General features: G+C 42.8%; 5 protein-coding genes across 5 annotated transcripts; 3 read left to right on the plus strand and 2 right to left on the minus strand.

The window, feature by feature from the left end:
* Positions 1-2205: 2205 nt before the first annotated feature.
* Positions 2206-2616, minus strand: LOC115820169 (histone H3). The gene has a single exon (XM_030783651.1). The coding sequence runs from the start codon at positions 2614-2616 to the stop codon at positions 2206-2208; it is 411 nt and encodes a 136-aa protein (XP_030639511.1).
* A 915-nt stretch (positions 2617-3531) lies between these two features.
* Positions 3532-3936, minus strand: LOC115820199 (histone H2A-like). Its single transcript, XM_030783684.1, has one exon. The coding sequence runs from the start codon at positions 3916-3918 to the stop codon at positions 3532-3534; it is 387 nt and encodes a 128-aa protein (XP_030639544.1). The 5' UTR covers positions 3919-3936.
* Positions 3937-5580: 1644 nt separating this feature from the next.
* LOC115820155 (histone H1-like) lies at positions 5581-6198 on the plus strand. Its single transcript, XM_030783638.1, has one exon. The coding sequence runs from the start codon at positions 5581-5583 to the stop codon at positions 6196-6198; it is 618 nt and encodes a 205-aa protein (XP_030639498.1).
* A 1374-nt stretch (positions 6199-7572) lies between these two features.
* Positions 7573-7977, plus strand: LOC115820198 (histone H2A-like). Its single transcript, XM_030783683.1, has one exon. It carries the CDS (start codon positions 7591-7593, stop codon positions 7975-7977), a length of 387 nt encoding a protein of 128 aa, XP_030639543.1. The 5' UTR covers positions 7573-7590.
* A 915-nt stretch (positions 7978-8892) lies between these two features.
* LOC115820168 (histone H3) lies at positions 8893-9303 on the plus strand. Its single transcript, XM_030783650.1, has one exon. The coding sequence runs from the start codon at positions 8893-8895 to the stop codon at positions 9301-9303; it is 411 nt and encodes a 136-aa protein (XP_030639510.1).
* The last annotated feature ends 8732 nt before the right edge of the window (positions 9304-18035 follow it).

Raw genomic sequence — 18035 nt, forward strand, 5'->3', positions numbered from 1 at the left:
TCATACCTTGTGATCAGCTGCAGCTTCATTGATAGGACAGAACCCATGATTTTCATGCTTCTTTGAATCCCGACACACCAAACAAACATGCTGTTTGTCCTCCAGACAGAAAAGCCTGAGTTTCTCATTATGTAGACCACAAAGCTCCTCTGACCCCTTCAAAGCTTTCTGATTTCTCCCCTGTAAAAATAAATTGCACAGGTTCTCCAGTTCGGGGTTATGTAAAAGTTCCGGCTTCAAAGACCTGCTTCCGCAAACTGGACCCTCTCAACATCCTTTGCTATTCCAGAACTGCTGTAGACATTCTCTACATACATTGTGAGTAGAGCATAGGAGAACAGAATCTCTAAAAATGTGACCGCATACAGGACAGGAGAAGTTCTCTTCAGTAAATGCGTGTTTGGGATCCATTTTATCCTAATTATTTAAAAATGAAATATGAACGTGGCTTAGATGATAGCATAGCTCTGCTTGGAAAGATAAAGTGTCTTTTTTTAGAATGACAGGCAGGTCAAAGTCTGAGAAAGGCCAGTTTTTATGGTCTTGTTTAATTTTGTTTAATCTTGAATGAAAATCTTATGACACCTTGACACCCTGGATTACAACTAGATCGTGATGTATGACAGGGGCTCTAAATGGCCATTCAATTTGCATCCCTGTATTTGCAGTACTGACATTTCATGATATCTGAACATGTTTTCTTTTCTTTTTTTTTTTTAGGAGATACTTTCATAGGTCATCATAAAACCCTAGTAAAATGGTGCAATAACAATAACATGATGCAACGGTGCAATGACGTTTATTGCTTTATTCTAGCCTGCATGCAACATGTGGCATACAATGTCACATCAGAGGAGAATGTCACAAAGCAATCTGTCTGGGTCATTGTTATTCATTCAAATCAAGCAGTTTTACCACAGACGACATCTGTATCCATGAAGTGGTAATTTCAAGTGGGGTTTTTTTTTTAGAAGAAAAAACAAAAAGAAAAATACTGGTCTATCTGCCAGAATTAGTTGCTGTATAACTGCCCCGTCACATAAAATGGAAATGGAGCTCTAGGCAGATTGGAAAAAACAGACAAACAAACAAACAAAAAATAACGAAACAAAACTGGGAATTATCAAGAACAATAAATATACAATTCAATGTACAATTCAAAAATACCTCAATTCTTAAATGAAGAGATGACAGTCACCAATGCTTAATGAGATAAGTAGACTTTCTCCTGAATTTGGAAATGTCCAATTTTTTTAATCAATATCATTTGGGTCCTTACCACATTGCATAGCAATGAAAAAGTCTAATGATATATATATATATATTTTTTTTTAATAATTCAGGATAATATGTGGATATGGGATAAATGCTGACAGTCTGCGGGTATAGATTGTCTGTGTGGGGCAGATTCAATCTAATACCATCTACACAACATGTGAATAACTGAAAATAGCGTGCAACATAGGCGACCTGGTCTGTGTGTACTGAATGTGTAGGAAGATGATAATGTCTCCAATGTTTGCCACATTTTGGTTTGAAATTTATTAAGTAACCTAATATATTGAATAAATGATTTAACACAGTTGGGTTGTATTATATTTTGCAATTAAAGATAATAAAGTTATATGATTTGGACTCATAACTCAAAGCAATATAGGAGCAGATCAATTTGATCCAGATATAAAATGATAGAAAACACTGCTTTGGCCAAAATATGGACTGCTGTGTATCGCATGAAACTGCAGTAGAAGCAGTATCAGGTGTAACTGAATCACATCACGTTTACAGTTTAGGAGAAAGTTTACAGTGACAGTTGAAGAATGGAAAAACTCTCAGTAAGAATGTAAATAGTGCGTATGCATATATTATTCAGAGGGGCGGAGAATGAGAGTATTCCTGTCACAGTCCAGCTCCACTCTAATCCTTGGGAGTTCCTTATTCACCGTCAGGTGAGCCCCTGGCTTTGCTGGAGACAGTAATTCATATTCACCAGAATCACATTTTACATACCACAGTCCACTAGAGGGAGACAATCTCTTGCTCCAGACTGGTTCATCATACCCAGCCTCCAATATACTTTGCCGACACTACACACAACCTGGCGTATAACTCTTAAGACTGGGAACATTGCGACTCTTGTAGAAACTGTGGTGGCTCTTAAAAGAGCCTTTGATCTCGTGATGTACATGAGGCGCTAGCATTTCTTTAGGCACGCTCGCCGCGAATACGACGGGCCAGCTGGATGTCCTTGGGCATGATGGTGACTCTCTTGGCGTGGATAGCGCACAAGTTGGTATCCTCGAAGAGACCAACCAGGTACGCCTCGCTGGCCTCCTGCAAAGCCATGACGGCCGAGCTCTGGAAACGCAGGTCGGTCTTGAAGTCTTGGGCGATTTCTCTGACCAGGCGTTGGAAAGGCAACTTGCGAATGAGCAGCTCGGTGGACTTCTGATAACGACGGATCTCTCGGAGAGCCACGGTGCCGGGCCTGTAACGGTGAGGCTTCTTCACGCCGCCGGTAGCCGGGGCGCTTTTGCGAGCAGCCTTAGTGGCGAGCTGCTTCCTGGGGGCTTTGCCACCGGTGGATTTGCGAGCCGTCTGCTTGGTCCTGGCCATACTTTCGCTTTACGTCTGTCAGCTAAGCGAGAAAAGTAGATACTCGGCCGCTGGAGGACGACTATATAAAGCTTTGGGGCTCGACTGTGTGATTGGACAGCGTGGAGTTTTATGCCACGATTGGTCGATGTTCACCGCTAAGGCCAACCGCCATTGGCTCGCGCCGCCCCGTTCGGCGTGCCGCCTGAAATTAAAAACGCTAAGCCTCCGCCCCTCTTTCTGCAGCGCGCCCAATTGCCTTGCCGTTTTCCTCCCCTTCCTTTAATGTCAACGACAAAGGTATCAACATGGAACCGAGTTAGAAGCTAAAAAACACGCAGACAAGCATAACAAAACAAAAAAGCCAACCCATACTAGCGCGGCGATATGAGGAAAGTTTAACTGCTGCTGCGTGTTCCTACGAGAGACACGCACCAGACCAGTATTTCACTTGTCGCTTGAGAAAACAGTGAAAACCTGCCTGTCCTTCCATGCCTTCCTTTTTGCTTTTGTTCACATTGAATCGCCAACGCATTTGGTCTAGGCTTATCGACAGCCGACACGGAGTGCTTATGACTGGCGCATTTTCAACGCAGACATGCTTGGGAGTGCATGCTTTCTCTGGAATTCGCTGAAAGTATTCTTGAATTTGAGTTATTGTCAAGTGACTTGTGAGTTTAAAATTTCCCTCCTGTGTTGTACAAATGCACCGACACGCAAAGAGGAACGCAGAGCTCTTTTGTTAGAATACGACTGGCCGGAGTGTACGAAACCTCTTTTTAACAAAATGTACGGGACTTAACGGCCTAGTACACATAGAAAGCTACCTTAGCGTTCGTGGAGACAGACAGTAATCGAGTTCTTTTTGGGAAAGAATTGGTTGGCTCTTAAAAGAGCCTTTGGGTATTCCGATGTCAGGAGACCTAAGCGTACACTTTACTTGGCTTTAGCTGGCTTGTCAGTCTTCTTGGGCAACAGCACTGCCTGAATATTAGGCAGCACGCCACCTTGAGCGATGGTGACTCCGCCAAGCAGCTTGTTCAACTCCTCGTCGTTACGGACAGCCAACTGCAGATGACGGGGGATAATACGAGTCTTCTTGTTGTCGCGTGCAGCGTTGCCAGCCAACTCCAGAATCTCAGCAGTCAGATACTCGAGCACGGCGGCCAAATACACGGGTGCGCCGGCGCCTACACGCTCAGCGTAGTTGCCTTTACGCAGAAGCCTGTGCACACGTCCGACCGGGAACTGGAGCCCAGCCCTGGACGACCTAGTCTTGGCCTTAGCCCTGGCTTTGCCACCGGTTTTGCCTCTTCCGCTCATATTTAGTACTGCGTAAACACGACTTCACCAAAAACTGTTGAACTACAGCTCTGCTGGCTGGTGAGCCGTATTTATCCGAATCCCTGTCGTTTCTGGATTGGCCATTGTCTTATTGACATCTCACCCAATCACAGCACTGCCCTGACAAGCAAACCCATCCCACACAGCCCGCTCAGCAGGCAAACCCACAATCCATCCATGCACAGTCGTAAGGGATTTCAATAAGATCTATCTTTCCACACGCTGGACGCTTTCAGAGGTCTGTCAACCGAAATTTACAGTAAAAGTGAACCCTCTGATAAAACATGCGTGGGTTCCCTAGCCCTGTCACATTTCTAGTGCAACTGTGTCCCCTGCATTTCAGTGTTTACCTGAGATGCACTGTACGTAGACTTGGGTTTTGTCGTTCTCTAGTCCAAAAATACGGATATGCTGAACTCCAGATAACGGCAGCAGTAGTGAGTGATGTAGCTAGCATACCCACGGCGTGATCTGATTCAATGACGTTGAGAATTTTAAGCTGTAGGATGGTTTATACCGTTACGTTTGTATTGGAACAAAACAGCGTTATATGGGGGGTGTGGAGGGGGAAATTAAGCCGTATTTGCGTATCCAAAAACGGTTTCACAGCTGAATGATTCTGCCTTTAATCAGACCGAACCATAGCTATCAGATGTAGCTTTGTGTAACAGTAATGGCTCGTTCGTGACTTAATAGTTTGTATTTATTTTAGTTTAAAGTAGTCAACCTCAATCGGGTCCTGAGGTTAAACTAAGGCATAGATTTAAGTATCCTTGAGAATATTCTCTATTGTACGTTAATATAACTCGACCTCTATTGTATGACAGTTAAAACGGGCTTGATTTGTAGAATGAGTGAGATGGGTTTCTATACATGAGAGTTACACTAAACACCAGTAGTGATGATACTTAAGGTCAGGCTGAGGAGTGTGCTTGTGACAGCCAGGTAGATCACCTGCATGTGCACGGCAGCGCAAGATGTTCATGTGTCACTGGCGATCTTCCCTAGTGGAGCAACAGAGCCCTGGCAGTACTGAAAAAGGACAGCAAATGAGCACGAGAGCCTCTCGCAACACTCTCCACGCCCTTGGTCTCCATTCACTCCACACAGTACATCCGTGCGCTTCAACCACACACGTACAAAGCCTGTTTGAAAGATGTCGAATCAGTTGCGCTCGTTTGCAGTACCAAGACTGTTTCAAAGCGTCAAAGAGTCGAGACAAGGCATGTGATAAACCGTGCCCGTTTTACTCTTCGAAAAGCTCGCGAAACACGTTTCTCACTCATTTCGACTGCCCGAAGGCACGGTTGTGAACGAGCAGCCGCGTAGGAAGCGATGACCCATCAGCACCTTGAGCACTGTCTGAAGGTGGACGTCGATTTGTTGTGGATGTGGTGATTTTTCACTGTCGCACCTCGTCACACGAGCCATATTTTATCCGGTATGTCCAGAGAGAAAACACAAATGAGAGCAATTCGCAGAAGCACCAAGAGACAGAGGCTTTGGTTGAGTCTAAACGGTTCTCACCAGGCGCTTAAGGCCAGCCTCCTGGCGTGTGCGCAAACCACATGAAACAGACCTGTGTCTGAGCAACGGCAACGCAATCGGAACGTTCGCGCTTCCCAAATCAGGTTGATTAATATGGCAGAAGAGGCTCCAGCTCACGCCGCACCGGCGAAGTCACCCAAGAAGAAAGCGGCATCTAAGCCCAAAAAGACGGGCCCCAGCGTTGGCGAGCTCATCGTCAAAGCAGTGTCCGCCTCCAAGGAGAGGAGCGGTGTATCCCTCGCTGCACTGAAGAAAACCCTGGCTGCTGGCGGCTACGACGTGGAAAAGAACAACTCCCGCGTTAAGCTTGCAGTCAAGAGTCTTGTCACCAAGGGTACTCTTGTCCAGACTAAAGGAACCGGGGCCTCCGGCTCTTTCAAATTGAACAAGAAAAAGGCAGAGGCCACCAAGAAGAAGCCTGCCAAGAAGGCAGCGCCGAAAGCCAAGAAACCCGCAGCCAAGAAGCCCTCTGCCGCCAAGAAGCCCAAGAAGGCAGCGGCCAAGAAGCCAGCTGCGGCTAAAAAGTCCCCCAAGAAGGCAAAGAAGCCAGCCGCCGCTCCCAAGAAAGCCACCAAGAGCCCCAAAAAGGCCAAGAAGCCCGCAGCGGCAAAGAAGGCGGCCAAGAGCCCTAAGAAAGCCAAGGCAGCCAAGCCCAAGGTGGCTAAGCCTAAGGCCACCAAGGCAAAGAAGGCAGCGCCTAAAAAGAAGTAAATTCTTGCTCAAGCTAGGCGTCGCACGGCCTGGCCAACCAAAGGCTCTTTTAAGAGCCACCCACAAACATTGTTTGAAGAAGAGTATTCCATAGTCTCGCATTCTGTATGGTATTTTGACATAAATATTGATGTTACAGAAATCACGGTTACACAAGAGCCGGTGCGATGAGCTGGTCGGCTCGTAGTGCACTCAAACACAATATTGGCCATGAACAAGATGCGATTTTTCGTCGATGGCGCCTCATTACCATATATGTTGGCGACAAGCATACGTGAGGAAGAAACAAAAGGAAGTTTACTGGGTTAGGAGCCTCTGCGCTTCTATGCCATTACAATACCGCGCCCCAGATGTCAATAGCTATGAACTGTTGCATTTTGCAAAGGTAAATACTAAACTGCAGGGGACATGGTTGCACGAGAAACGTGACAGGGCTAGGGTGTTGGAGAAATATTACTCTCCTTTAAGATAACCATGATAAACAGTGTAACAATAATGTATTCATTATTATAGGGGTGAATCAATGTAATCGTTTATATTAACAGTTATAACTATACAATCCTTTGTATTGTAAGAAATGTCAAGTTCTCTTTGTTCAAAAAGAAGAGGCCTGTGAGGCCCTTTAGGGGACTGCATGTGAGATAAGGACGGAGCCTCTGCCAGTGTTGTGGTCAGTCATAATATATGGAGAGGGTGAAACGTTCCAGGTTTCATGATATATCTTACTCCACTACTTAGCAGGGCAGTAAATATTGGTGACGACGTATGCTAAATGTAAAGGAAATAAACAATAATGAAGTAACGTAAACCAGTGATGAGAGGGGTCTGTGAAGACGGGCCGGCAGAGGTGCCCCACATACAAAGAGATAAGGCAATGTGTATCTTTTTTTTTTTTTTTTTTTTTGAGAAAACGTGTATAAAAACCGGTGAGAAGGCGTCAGTCACTCTCTTCTATGCCTTTTGAAATATACAATAAACTTACACTGCATCTGACTCAATGTTAGACTCCTATTGTTTTGTCTTAGAACAGGAATCGTGTGGTGTTGGGCCCAGGCTGAGAATTTCACCCACAAAGGAACCCACGCATGTTTTATCAGAGGGTTCACTTTTACTGTAAACTTCGGTTGACAGACGTCTGAAAGCGTCCAGCGTGTGGAAAGATAGACCTTATTGAAATCCCTTACGACTGTGCATGGATGGATTGTGGGTTTGCCTGCTGAGCGGGCTGTGTGGGATGGGTTTGCTTGTCAGGGCAGTGCTGTGATTGGGTGAGATGTCAATAAGACAATGGCCAATCCAGAAACGACAGGGATTCGAATAAATACGGCTCACCAGCCAGCAGAGCTGTAGTTCAACAGTTTTTGGTGAAGTCGTGTCTACGCAGTACTAAATATGAGCGGAAGAGGCAAAACCGGTGGCAAAGCCAGGGCTAAGGCCAAGACTAGGTCGTCCAGGGCTGGGCTCCAGTTCCCGGTCGGACGTGTGCACAGGCTCCTGCGTAAAGGCAACTACGCTGAGCGTGTAGGCGCCGGCGCACCCGTGTATTTGGCCGCCGTGCTCGAGTATCTGACTGCTGAGATTCTGGAGCTGGCTGGCAACGCTGCACGCGACAACAAGAAGACTCGTATTATCCCCCGTCATCTGCAGTTGGCTGTCCGTAACGACGAGGAGTTGAACAAGCTGCTCGGCGGAGTCACTATCGCTCAAGGTGGCGTGCTGCCTAATATTCAGGCAGTGCTGTTGCCCAAGAAGACTGACAAGCCAGCTAAAGCCAAGTAAAGTGTACGCTTAGGTCTCCTGACATCGGAATACCCAAAGGCTCTTTTAAGAGCCAACCAATTCTTTCCCAAAAAGAACTCGATTACTGTCTGTCTCCACGAACGCTAAGGTAGCTTTCTATGTGTATTAGGCCATGTAAGTCCCTTACATTTGTTAAAAAGATGTTTCGTACACTCCGGCCAGTCGTATTCTAACAAAAGAGCTCTGCGTTCCTCTTTGCGTGTCGGTGCATTTTTACAACACAGGAGGGAAATTTTAAACTCACAAGTCACTTGACAATAACTCAAATTCAAGAATGCTTTCAGCGAATTCCAGAGAAAGCATGCACTCCCAAGCATGTCTGCGTTGAAAATGCGCCAGTCATAAGCACTCCGTGTCGGCTGTCGATAAGCCTAGACCAAATGCGTTGGCGATTCAATGTGAACAAAAGCAAAAAGGAAGGCATGGAAGGACAGGCAGGTTTTCACTGTTTTCTCAAGCGACAAGTGAAATACTGGTCTGGTGCGTGTCTCTCGTAGGAACACGCAGCAGCAGTTAAACTTTCCTCATATCGCCGCGCTAGTATGGGTTGGCTTTTTTGTTTTGTTATGCTTGTCTGCGTGTTTTTTAGCTTCTAACTCGGTTCCATGTTGATACCTTTATCGTTGACATTAAAGGAAGGGGAGGAAAACGGCAAGGCAATTGGGCGCGCTGCAGAAAGAGGGGCGGAGGCTTAGCGTTTTTAATTTCAGGCGGCACGCCGAACGGGGCGGCGCGAGCCAATGGCGGTTGGCCTTAGCGGTAAACATCGACCAATCGTGGCATAAAACTCCACGCTGTCCAATCACACAGTCGAGCCCCTAAGCTTTATATAGTCGTCCTCCAGCGGCCGAGTATCTACTTTTCTCGCTTAGCTGACAGACGTAAAGCGAAAGTATGGCCAGGACCAAGCAGACGGCTCGCAAATCCACCGGTGGCAAAGCCCCCAGGAAGCAGCTCGCCACTAAGGCTGCTCGCAAAAGCGCCCCGGCTACCGGCGGCGTGAAGAAGCCTCACCGTTACAGGCCCGGCACCGTGGCTCTCCGAGAGATCCGTCGTTATCAGAAGTCCACCGAGCTGCTCATTCGCAAGTTGCCTTTCCAACGCCTGGTCAGAGAAATCGCCCAAGACTTCAAGACCGACCTGCGTTTCCAGAGCTCGGCCGTCATGGCTTTGCAGGAGGCCAGCGAGGCGTACCTGGTTGGTCTCTTCGAGGATACCAACTTGTGCGCTATCCACGCCAAGAGAGTCACCATCATGCCCAAGGACATCCAGCTGGCCCGTCGTATTCGCGGCGAGCGTGCCTAAAGAAATGATAGCGCCTCATGTACATCACGAAATCAAAGGCTCTTTTAAGAGCCACCACAGTTTCTACAAGAGTCGCAATGTTCCCAGCCTTAAGAGTTATACCCCAGGTTGTGTGTAGTGTCGAACACGGTCGCAAATATGTTTAGGGCAGCTGGGTAATGTTTATAGCTGCTACCTTTATTGAATGTGGGCAGCTGAGTTTGTCTACTGTACTGGCGGTTATAAATAATGAACACGTGCTAGTTGTCGGAACTTGCTCTCAATGTTTTTTTGTTTGGTTTTTTTTCCCACCCATATATCGTCCTTTAGAGCCTACAGGCTTGTATTTGCAGATGCTTACGTGTGTAAGTCTTACTGTAAGTGCCCGTGGAATGTTATTTGACAACAGTTCAGATTATTGTGTATATAATATTTCCTGCATATACTTTATAAAGTACACAGAACTTCAGTGTCCTGTGAAAGGGACTGCACTCTAATAAAAGTGATTATGTGATTCAGTGATTATCAACTGGTCAAAGCAAATACTTGATGGAAATGTAATTTCTCTTTGAATAATTTCATAGTACTTACCGACATAAAACGTCTCCCTGGAATTTTTGACCGGTTACTACAAGTGAATATGATACTCAAAAGCATTTCCATTTTTGTTGTGAGTCTATGTTGGTAGACTTTTATAGTCCTGTCGGTTACGTTAATGTGCCCCCAGTGCCGGCGCTCTCTGCTATGACTTTCTTACTTACTAACTAAATATTGAATAAACACTAAACTTGGATACTTGCAGTTGGATAGGAGAGATGTAATTATTTCACCACGAGTGACTCAAACACTTTTTACAGATCTTTCTAAATACGCACAGAAAAACACACATGCAAGCATATATACATTGCTGAAAAACACAGTAACCAAAACACAGAATCCAAATTTACTGATGCTTTTATTGATTACAAATGTGATTTAAAGGTGTGAATTGAAAAAGAACAAAATAAGGAATCATTTTCTTTTTTTTTTTTCTTTTTTTCTTTTTTTTTTTTTGGTGGGAACCTATACCACTTATCTACCCTTTTTCCCATTTACGGTTTTGACTTGTGATTTTCTTTTGAAAGAAAAGGAGGAAGAAATACAATCATAGTCAATCAACTATTGAAGATTATTAGAGGCTGCCAAGATCTCCCCATTACATCTTCAGGCTGCACACAAATGGGAATCTCGCTGAACAAGAGTTGTCATTCCAGCCTGCAAAAGAAATGATCAAATTTAACTTAAAGGAAAATAACAAGACGAGGGGGGGGGGGGGGGTGCACTTCACGTGTAAATATTGGAATTTTAATTTGATTCTTCGAGTGAGCCTACCAAGTGTACAAATTGTCATAGCAAGACATATACTTGAAGGTTTTTTTCAAATTTCAAAGTTTACTATCGGCATCCCTGACTTATTTATTCAGATGGCACCCTGCACATCACCAAATTACAAATGACTAACACATATGTATTTTGTGTTTATTGTGCATTCTGAGAGATTATATATAAATATAAAGTTCCTAAAATGTACCTTTTCCATGGATCTCCACACAACTTTCCCTGCCTCCAAGGTTGTTAGGTTCAGTTCCATGCCAGCGAGAGTAATCAAACTTGGACCCATCACTCCACAGCCACCCATTTTGCTTTCAAAATGATTAGCAGGGATGATGATCAGTAGAAACACCTACTAACATTAACCACACCCTGGCTACTTCTTTATGTCTGTAAGTTGCATATTGTCAGTGAGTATAAGCGAATCATTTGTTGAGTTCGGTTCAAAAGTTAGAGCCAATGGAAAAAGAGCAGGGTCAGAAAGAGCACATGGTGTTAGGTTCGTTACCCGAGTAGCGTCCTGAGCTCCTATCCAGATGCGAATACGGCGAAGGTGTACCCAATGCATGAGCAAATTGTGCTCAGCTGCGTTGTGCACAGACACAAGATTGGCCCTTCGTCTCAGACACTCTCGCTGCAGGGATCAATGAAGAGACGTGGAGAGGATGGCAGATTTCACATTAAAGATCTCGAGGGGGAGGTTCCCTTTTCTCCTTAGTATTCAAATCTTCAAACACCCTCCCTAAGCCTTTCATATGGTAACAGCATTGATTTAAGTAGATCATGACATTTTACATCGATGAATTAAGTCGGTTCATCTCTATAACAGGCAATACATAACAATGCTGTTGAACAGTCGTCATCATCATCAAAAACGTTCATCAGTTTGAGCAGACTATTAAAAGGCAAGTGCCCAACAGGTCAGTCCATTCCATTACTGGGGTGCTGTGGAGTTTACAACAGATTGTTGAAATTTTACTGAAACATTTCAAGCATTTGATGCGTTGATTGATTGATTGATTGATTGATTGATTGACTGACTGACTGACCGAATGAATGACTATTCTATTGTACCTCTGCTTCAGCCCATGTACGCCCGAAGCTGAAAAGTCTGAAGCATCGGCCCCTACACGATGTCCATCCACGTGGACATGCCCACCTCTTTTGTATAGGGCTCTCTGAGAAAATCATGCAAGTAAAGAGAAGAAAAAGGTATAGTCTGGATTTTCTGACAAACAAGCACAACATCGCAATCAAAAACACTTCTGCTAAATAAATGTATTCATATGGTATTAAATATATGTGTAAAAGTAAAAAATGTATAAACTTAAACAAAACAAAACAAAACAGCAACAACAACAACAACAATAACAACAACAACAACAACAACAAAAACGACTGTATATAGAAACGTGAATGCATTACTATAAATTCTGTTGAAGTTGTCAGTGATTTACATGATCCACAAGCCTTTGACTTTTACCTTGGTGCTGATTATAAGATGCTCAGTGCTGTTTTACATTATCACCTAAGTAATCTAATGTAAAAGAAAATGCTGTTCGTAAAATAAGAGTATGATTACATTTAAGAGGAGAAATACTGGATCAAAGTTACCTGTTGAATTATCGATTTGACCATCAGCATACAGAGCAAAGAGAAGGCAGATAAAGGTGAAAATAGTCAAGTTTGCCATCTTAGCCCACTCACTAGAAGGGAGAAAAAAAAAGTATTAACCACACACAGAGTCACTGAAGAACAGATCTGACTATCAAAAATTTCATTCACGATACACGTATTTCCAAAGTCCATACATACAAGGAATTTCATCAAAATTTCACCAACAATGTAAACGTGCTCTGTGAAGGCTACCTACAGTAAAAAGAGAAGAAAACATAAGACAATACATGCACAGAAGCCTTCAAAAGATGTAAGACAGTCAACAAATACAAAAGTCTTACTGTGCAGATGGCCAGTGAATATCAGAAGATTGTGTTTAGCTGATGACAGGTACTTTTATACACTTTGTTTATCTCACCATCAAAAAACAAAAACCACGAGTCAATATTTAAGTTCACGGAGTAACAAGTTAATGTCAACACCTTGTTTTGATTCTCAGAAATATGTGGTAAAGAAGATGAATATTGACATAGACATGTGTATTTCCCTGTCAGTTTTCTGCTTACTTAGGCCCAGGTGACAAAAAAAAACAAACAAACAAAAAAAAAAAACTCCTGGATCTGCATCCGTCGGGTTTCAAAGCTGTCCACTTGACTTGCATTAGCAGAAGCACTTGCACTCAGTCAGAGCTACACATTATTCTGTATTCCACACTTTCAGCCATTAGATGCTTCTCTCCACCCTCCAAATAGGGGAATCTCAATTTCAGCCCTGTCAAAGTTTACTTCCCATGTGGTGTGTGTCAGTTTTATGGAGAGTCTCAGAATTATCTGCATGCACTTTCTCAGTCAATGTTCCTCAAGTTCTGTCGTTTGTCCTAACTGTTTTCTCTCAACACAGTGTTTCTAGGCTGCGTTATCACTCCACAGGAATTCTTATATCATTTCTATGCATTTGACCACACATATAAGATTGCCCTTTCATTTCCCTCCACAGTCACTCAGGTAATGCATTTGTTATTTAAAATCCCCACATCCCCACATCACCCCCACCACAACTCACTCCCCTGACTGCCAAAATTACCCCCCCCCCCCCCCCCCCCCCCCCCTCCCTCATACACACACACACACACACACTCACATACACACACTTCTCTTTCTATTCTTTTGCTCAACGTTAAAGTGATAATGGTTATCTTTGTCAGGGTGATTTAGGCAAACTTTTATGTCAGCCAAGAGTAACAGTGACAAGGGATGTGCACGGACATTGTAAGTCTTTGTTCACGGTGCACAGAACTTTTCTTAATAACCAAGTTTGTTTTTCTCTACTGAAGATGTCTGAGTGATCATTCATCTGTACAATCTTCAACATCTGAACCTTCCCCAGTGTCCTGCTGATTGTGTAAGGCCATACAACAGTTTTGAAATTGTTTCAACCGGGAATGCCCTAGAATCTGTAAAAAAGCCACATGTCGGGCAGAAAGAACTAGTTTGGTAATTTAGCATCCACCAAGATGTGTGGATTAAAGGGAATGGATGGTTTTCAGCTCACCAGAACACACAAGAGGGAGAGAAATAACATACCATGCAGGTGCTCTGTAATTTGATCATTCGGATCATTATTTACTCGGATTTGTGTAGACAGAAAAAAAAGGGTAACAGGACGCATGTCCTCGATAAAACAAACAAATATGTCAAATTATACCAGGAAACTTGTGTTTAAATATTAGAATTGGTAACATTATATCCACTGTTAGAAATATTCAAATAATATCCTGTCTCAATCCAAAATGGGGGTGTCAAGTCATACAGAGAGTTTTTTTTTGTTTGTTTGTTTGTTTTATCCTCTTCTCTCCCCACTTCTCCCACTAGTGTTTACTAATTTCCTAGTATCTCTATTACCTGTCGCTTGCACACCCCCCTGATTACTGAGGAGGGTGTAGACTTCCACAGTTCCCCTTTACGGCATGTGGAGTCACCAGCTGCCTCTTTCCACAAAACCCCAGAAGACCTCACAGGGAAGTCAGAATGTGCAGGATGGCTGGATTCATGGGAATGCTTAGTCAAGCCAGAAGCAGTGATCAGTGATCTACACACTTTTATCCTTGACTTTTATAGGCATTTTTATAGAATCTGAAAAGCAAAACAAAACAAGACAACAACAACAACAACAACAACAACAACAACAACTACAACAACAACAACAGCAACAACAACAAAATATCCTTGTTGCAGATTATGATTCACTATTGATGTGGATCATTAATGAAAGGATTCCATTAGTAGGTTTTTTTTAGTATTTGAATATTAATTCTTGTGTTCCTTTCTCTGAACTTTAAGGTCACATTGGAAAACTAAGCAAGTTGCCTCCTTTTTCTTTCTCTCTCTTTCCTCTCTATGGTTCTAAACACAGTAGGACTGACTCCATAATTTTATCCTAGACTCCAGCGCATGCTGCAGGATCCAGAGATGCTTTCAGGAGTACTGGTCAATGTGGCAAAGCACCAGCTGGGCAACCTGATGTTTAGAGTCTGGGAGAAGATGCAAGAGATCAATACAGTGTGTTTGTAGGATCACATTACAGTTTGAATGTGCTGTAGCGCTTTCAACTGCACTTCCCTCTCTGCACCAACCTCTCAAGGTGTTGGTTTACCTGACTGTTGACTAAACGTCTCATTATCTAATCATTGTCTTTGGTTTGTCTTCCTGTGTAAATATAAACCCTATGCTTTCCTGTGTTCTTTGCAAAGTATCAAAGACTAGACTTAGTGTACTGAGCTGGAGTTGTCCTGTTTAGATTTACTGTACTATGTTAGTTTTATTGTTCCTGTTAGCCTTCCTGTCCCTTATAGCTTAGCTGTTCTGACTAGCATTGTTATGCATTGACCATTGCCTTACACTGTTACTGTCGCGTGTCATTATTTCAACCTGTTTCCATGTGTCCTCCATGGTTAACAGTAAAACAAATAATTCATAGAATAGTCAACGCTAATCGACGTCAATGTAGTAGACAATTACCAGTTTCATTTTGTGATAGAATTACTAATCTTTGCAAACTACTGCATCATTTGTCAAGTCCACAGATGGTTTGAATCTGTCGATGATTGTGCTCTTCACTTTCGTGCGGTCTGTGTGCTAAACTTTATTGTGCATCATTATTAGCAGCACCACATCATTATAATCTAACACAAACTGCCTGTAGTAGACCTAATATTTTTATTCTTTGAATACAGTACAGCAAAGGTTATATTCGAGTAATAGGTATACCCGTAAATCCTTATGGGATAAATTAGAAATCAAACATTACTACGATATTACATAATGCACTACTAAAAAAAGACACGTCATAAATAATGGTCCGTCTCTAATAATAGCCTGTCTCAAATAAAGGCCCAGTTCTTTCCTCAGCAGAGGTGAATGAAGGGCCCCGGCCATTATTTGAGAATTTATAGTAACTAGCAGGCTGGTTAGCAACTCCTTAGCAGAGAATTTCTAAATAGGAGAGAACTTCCACTCTCAGAAATTCCTGTTTCATAGGGGGCACTTGCGAATAAGTCCAGAGTGAATGGGGGTCTATGGAGCTGTACCCCCAATGTAATTTTCATGGGGCAAATTATTTTTTCTTCTTTCAATCTTCATTGTGTTTTTGATATAAGTGGTCAAGGCAATAGATATAGTTCCATTTTTTTATATTTTATGGTTTTCAATTGTAGTAAAATACCTTTCTGTAAGTATTTTTAACATCACACGCCACAAGCCACTTTACAGCACTACGGCTTCATGGCATTTATGGCTATATGTGGGATGCAGAATGACAACAACAAAATATACCTTCAACTGATCTTTATTTTAATTTCATCTCCCAATTCATGTATCAAGTAGATATGCAAAGACCACGACATTCAAACCATGGCACTCAAACCATTTTAATGACAGCAGGGAGCATTCATTAATGCCACCATGAATAATTAGCACACTATCACATTCGCAATCAGTCACAAATCCGTAACCGACCAACAGCATACATTAGCAGAATGTTAGCTGTTTCATGGGCAAAATCGCCTTCCCTGTAAGAAAAACGAAAGGATATTACTACTCTCTCTTTTCAGTTCTGATATACAGTCAATACAATATTTGCAAAAGTTAAAATAAAATTTGGGCTTTTTTGTCTAGAATCAGGTGTAAATAATTATTTTAGCCATTCAGCTCCATTCACTCTCATTCATTAAGGACTCTCTCACGAGCGCCCTCTAGGTGAATTGCAGTGACTTTCGGTACAACGGTATTAACAGGAAGTGGACAGCCTCTATGTAGATGGGCTCTGGCCTTAGTTAAACAATGCAGTGCATACCAGAAATAACAATTTTTCCTTCTTCTTCTTTAGTCTGGCAAATTAGAGAAATTATTGCGGTGACATTGACTAAAAAACATTTAAGACCCATACAATCTGACCCTTTTAAGTCTCCTCAGAGGGTCTTGCCTGTGGAGGAATCTGTAACAGTGGAACAGTAAAGGTACAGCTGATATGGCTTGAAAAGTTCAAATTGATTTTTTGAAAGGCATTTATCAATGTGTCTGCCCTGTTTCATGTGTCCATAGGTACATCCTTAACCTCACACCCTGGCATGACTAATCTTTTTTTTTTTTCTTTCAGTAAATGCGTCATTAGTATTAACAACAGCGTAAAAAACTACTTAGCCCTATTGATCTTAAAACTAAATGAAACTGCACATTCACAACGTATTTCAACATGGCAATTCATCATCAGGTGAAATCCTCACCTTTTGATGCTTTTATTTCCAGAAGCAACTCTGCAAGGTCTTGTAGTTGTCAGAGGTTCTGGTTCAGACTTTTTGGGAAAGTTTACGGCCTTGTGAAAAGCAAGGTTTCATTAGGTTCAGGAGAGCAATGATGTCTATTTGATCCCTGTGACTCAATGACCATCGAATTGCTGATGTGGACTGCTCTGATCATTTTGGCCGCAATGCCGCAATCATTCACTTCTCAGCCACATGGACAATAAATGTAACTTCTCACTGTGTCAGAGGTCCAGTCCTGTTTGCCTAATGTCTCAGTGAACCAGTTACATGAAAAGATCAGAAACCTCTGAAAACTTGGATCCACACATATGTCACCGACCCCTGGCTTCATGTGAATTATGCATGATGCTGTTGTACTGTTGTGACTAGAAGTTGATGGAACAGTTTGGAGATCTCTTTGACAACCTCTAAGAAAAGAAGGTTCAGGAGTGGCTGTGGTTGGCCCTTACTAATATTATGCTGTACTCTCAACTTCAAGCGGGAGTATTCCTTCAATATCTGCATCAGTGTCTGCAAAATAATTGTAATCTGCTCATCACGGGTTTCAGATGTTACTTTTGAGAGGTACGGACACAGACAGTGACATATCACACTGGGTTTTTGTACACTGATAATAAGATCTGACAGTAAGATCTCTGTTGATAGTGAAGACATGGGTGCATGTGCCCAATAAGAGTGTTATGTCATGCCAAGCCAAGCCAAGAGAGTTTTGTGCAAATATTTGATGATGGTAATACACGGGTGATGTTAAATATGTAAAGAGTATCATGACTTTCTTTAAATTGGGAATGTTAAGTCAGACACAAGACATGATGATATGTAGCTGTATCACAGTTAACTTACTGAAAATCTTGCTACTCAGCGATGACATAGTTATGTTTATTGGGTGTAGCAGACTCCATCCTGATGTGCAGTTGTTCACTAAACAAGTGAGGAGAAATCAGAT

Source organism: Chanos chanos, chromosome 9 (assembly GCF_902362185.1).
Source record: "Chanos chanos chromosome 9, fChaCha1.1, whole genome shotgun sequence".
Taxonomy (NCBI): Eukaryota; Metazoa; Chordata; class Actinopteri; order Gonorynchiformes; family Chanidae; genus Chanos; species Chanos chanos.

Excerpts from the sequence above, each read along its gene's own strand:
- LOC115820155 (XM_030783638.1), top strand. The coding sequence starts at position 5,581 with ATGGCAGAAGAGGCTCCAGCTCACGCCGCACCGGCGAAGTCACCCAAG.
- LOC115820169 (XM_030783651.1), bottom strand. The coding sequence starts at position 2,616 with ATGGCCAGGACCAAGCAGACGGCTCGCAAATCCACCGGTGGCAAAGCC.
- LOC115820168 (XM_030783650.1), top strand. The coding sequence starts at position 8,893 with ATGGCCAGGACCAAGCAGACGGCTCGCAAATCCACCGGTGGCAAAGCC.
- LOC115820199 (XM_030783684.1), bottom strand. The coding sequence starts at position 3,918 with ATGAGCGGAAGAGGCAAAACCGGTGGCAAAGCCAGGGCTAAGGCCAAG.
- LOC115820198 (XM_030783683.1), top strand. The coding sequence starts at position 7,591 with ATGAGCGGAAGAGGCAAAACCGGTGGCAAAGCCAGGGCTAAGGCCAAG.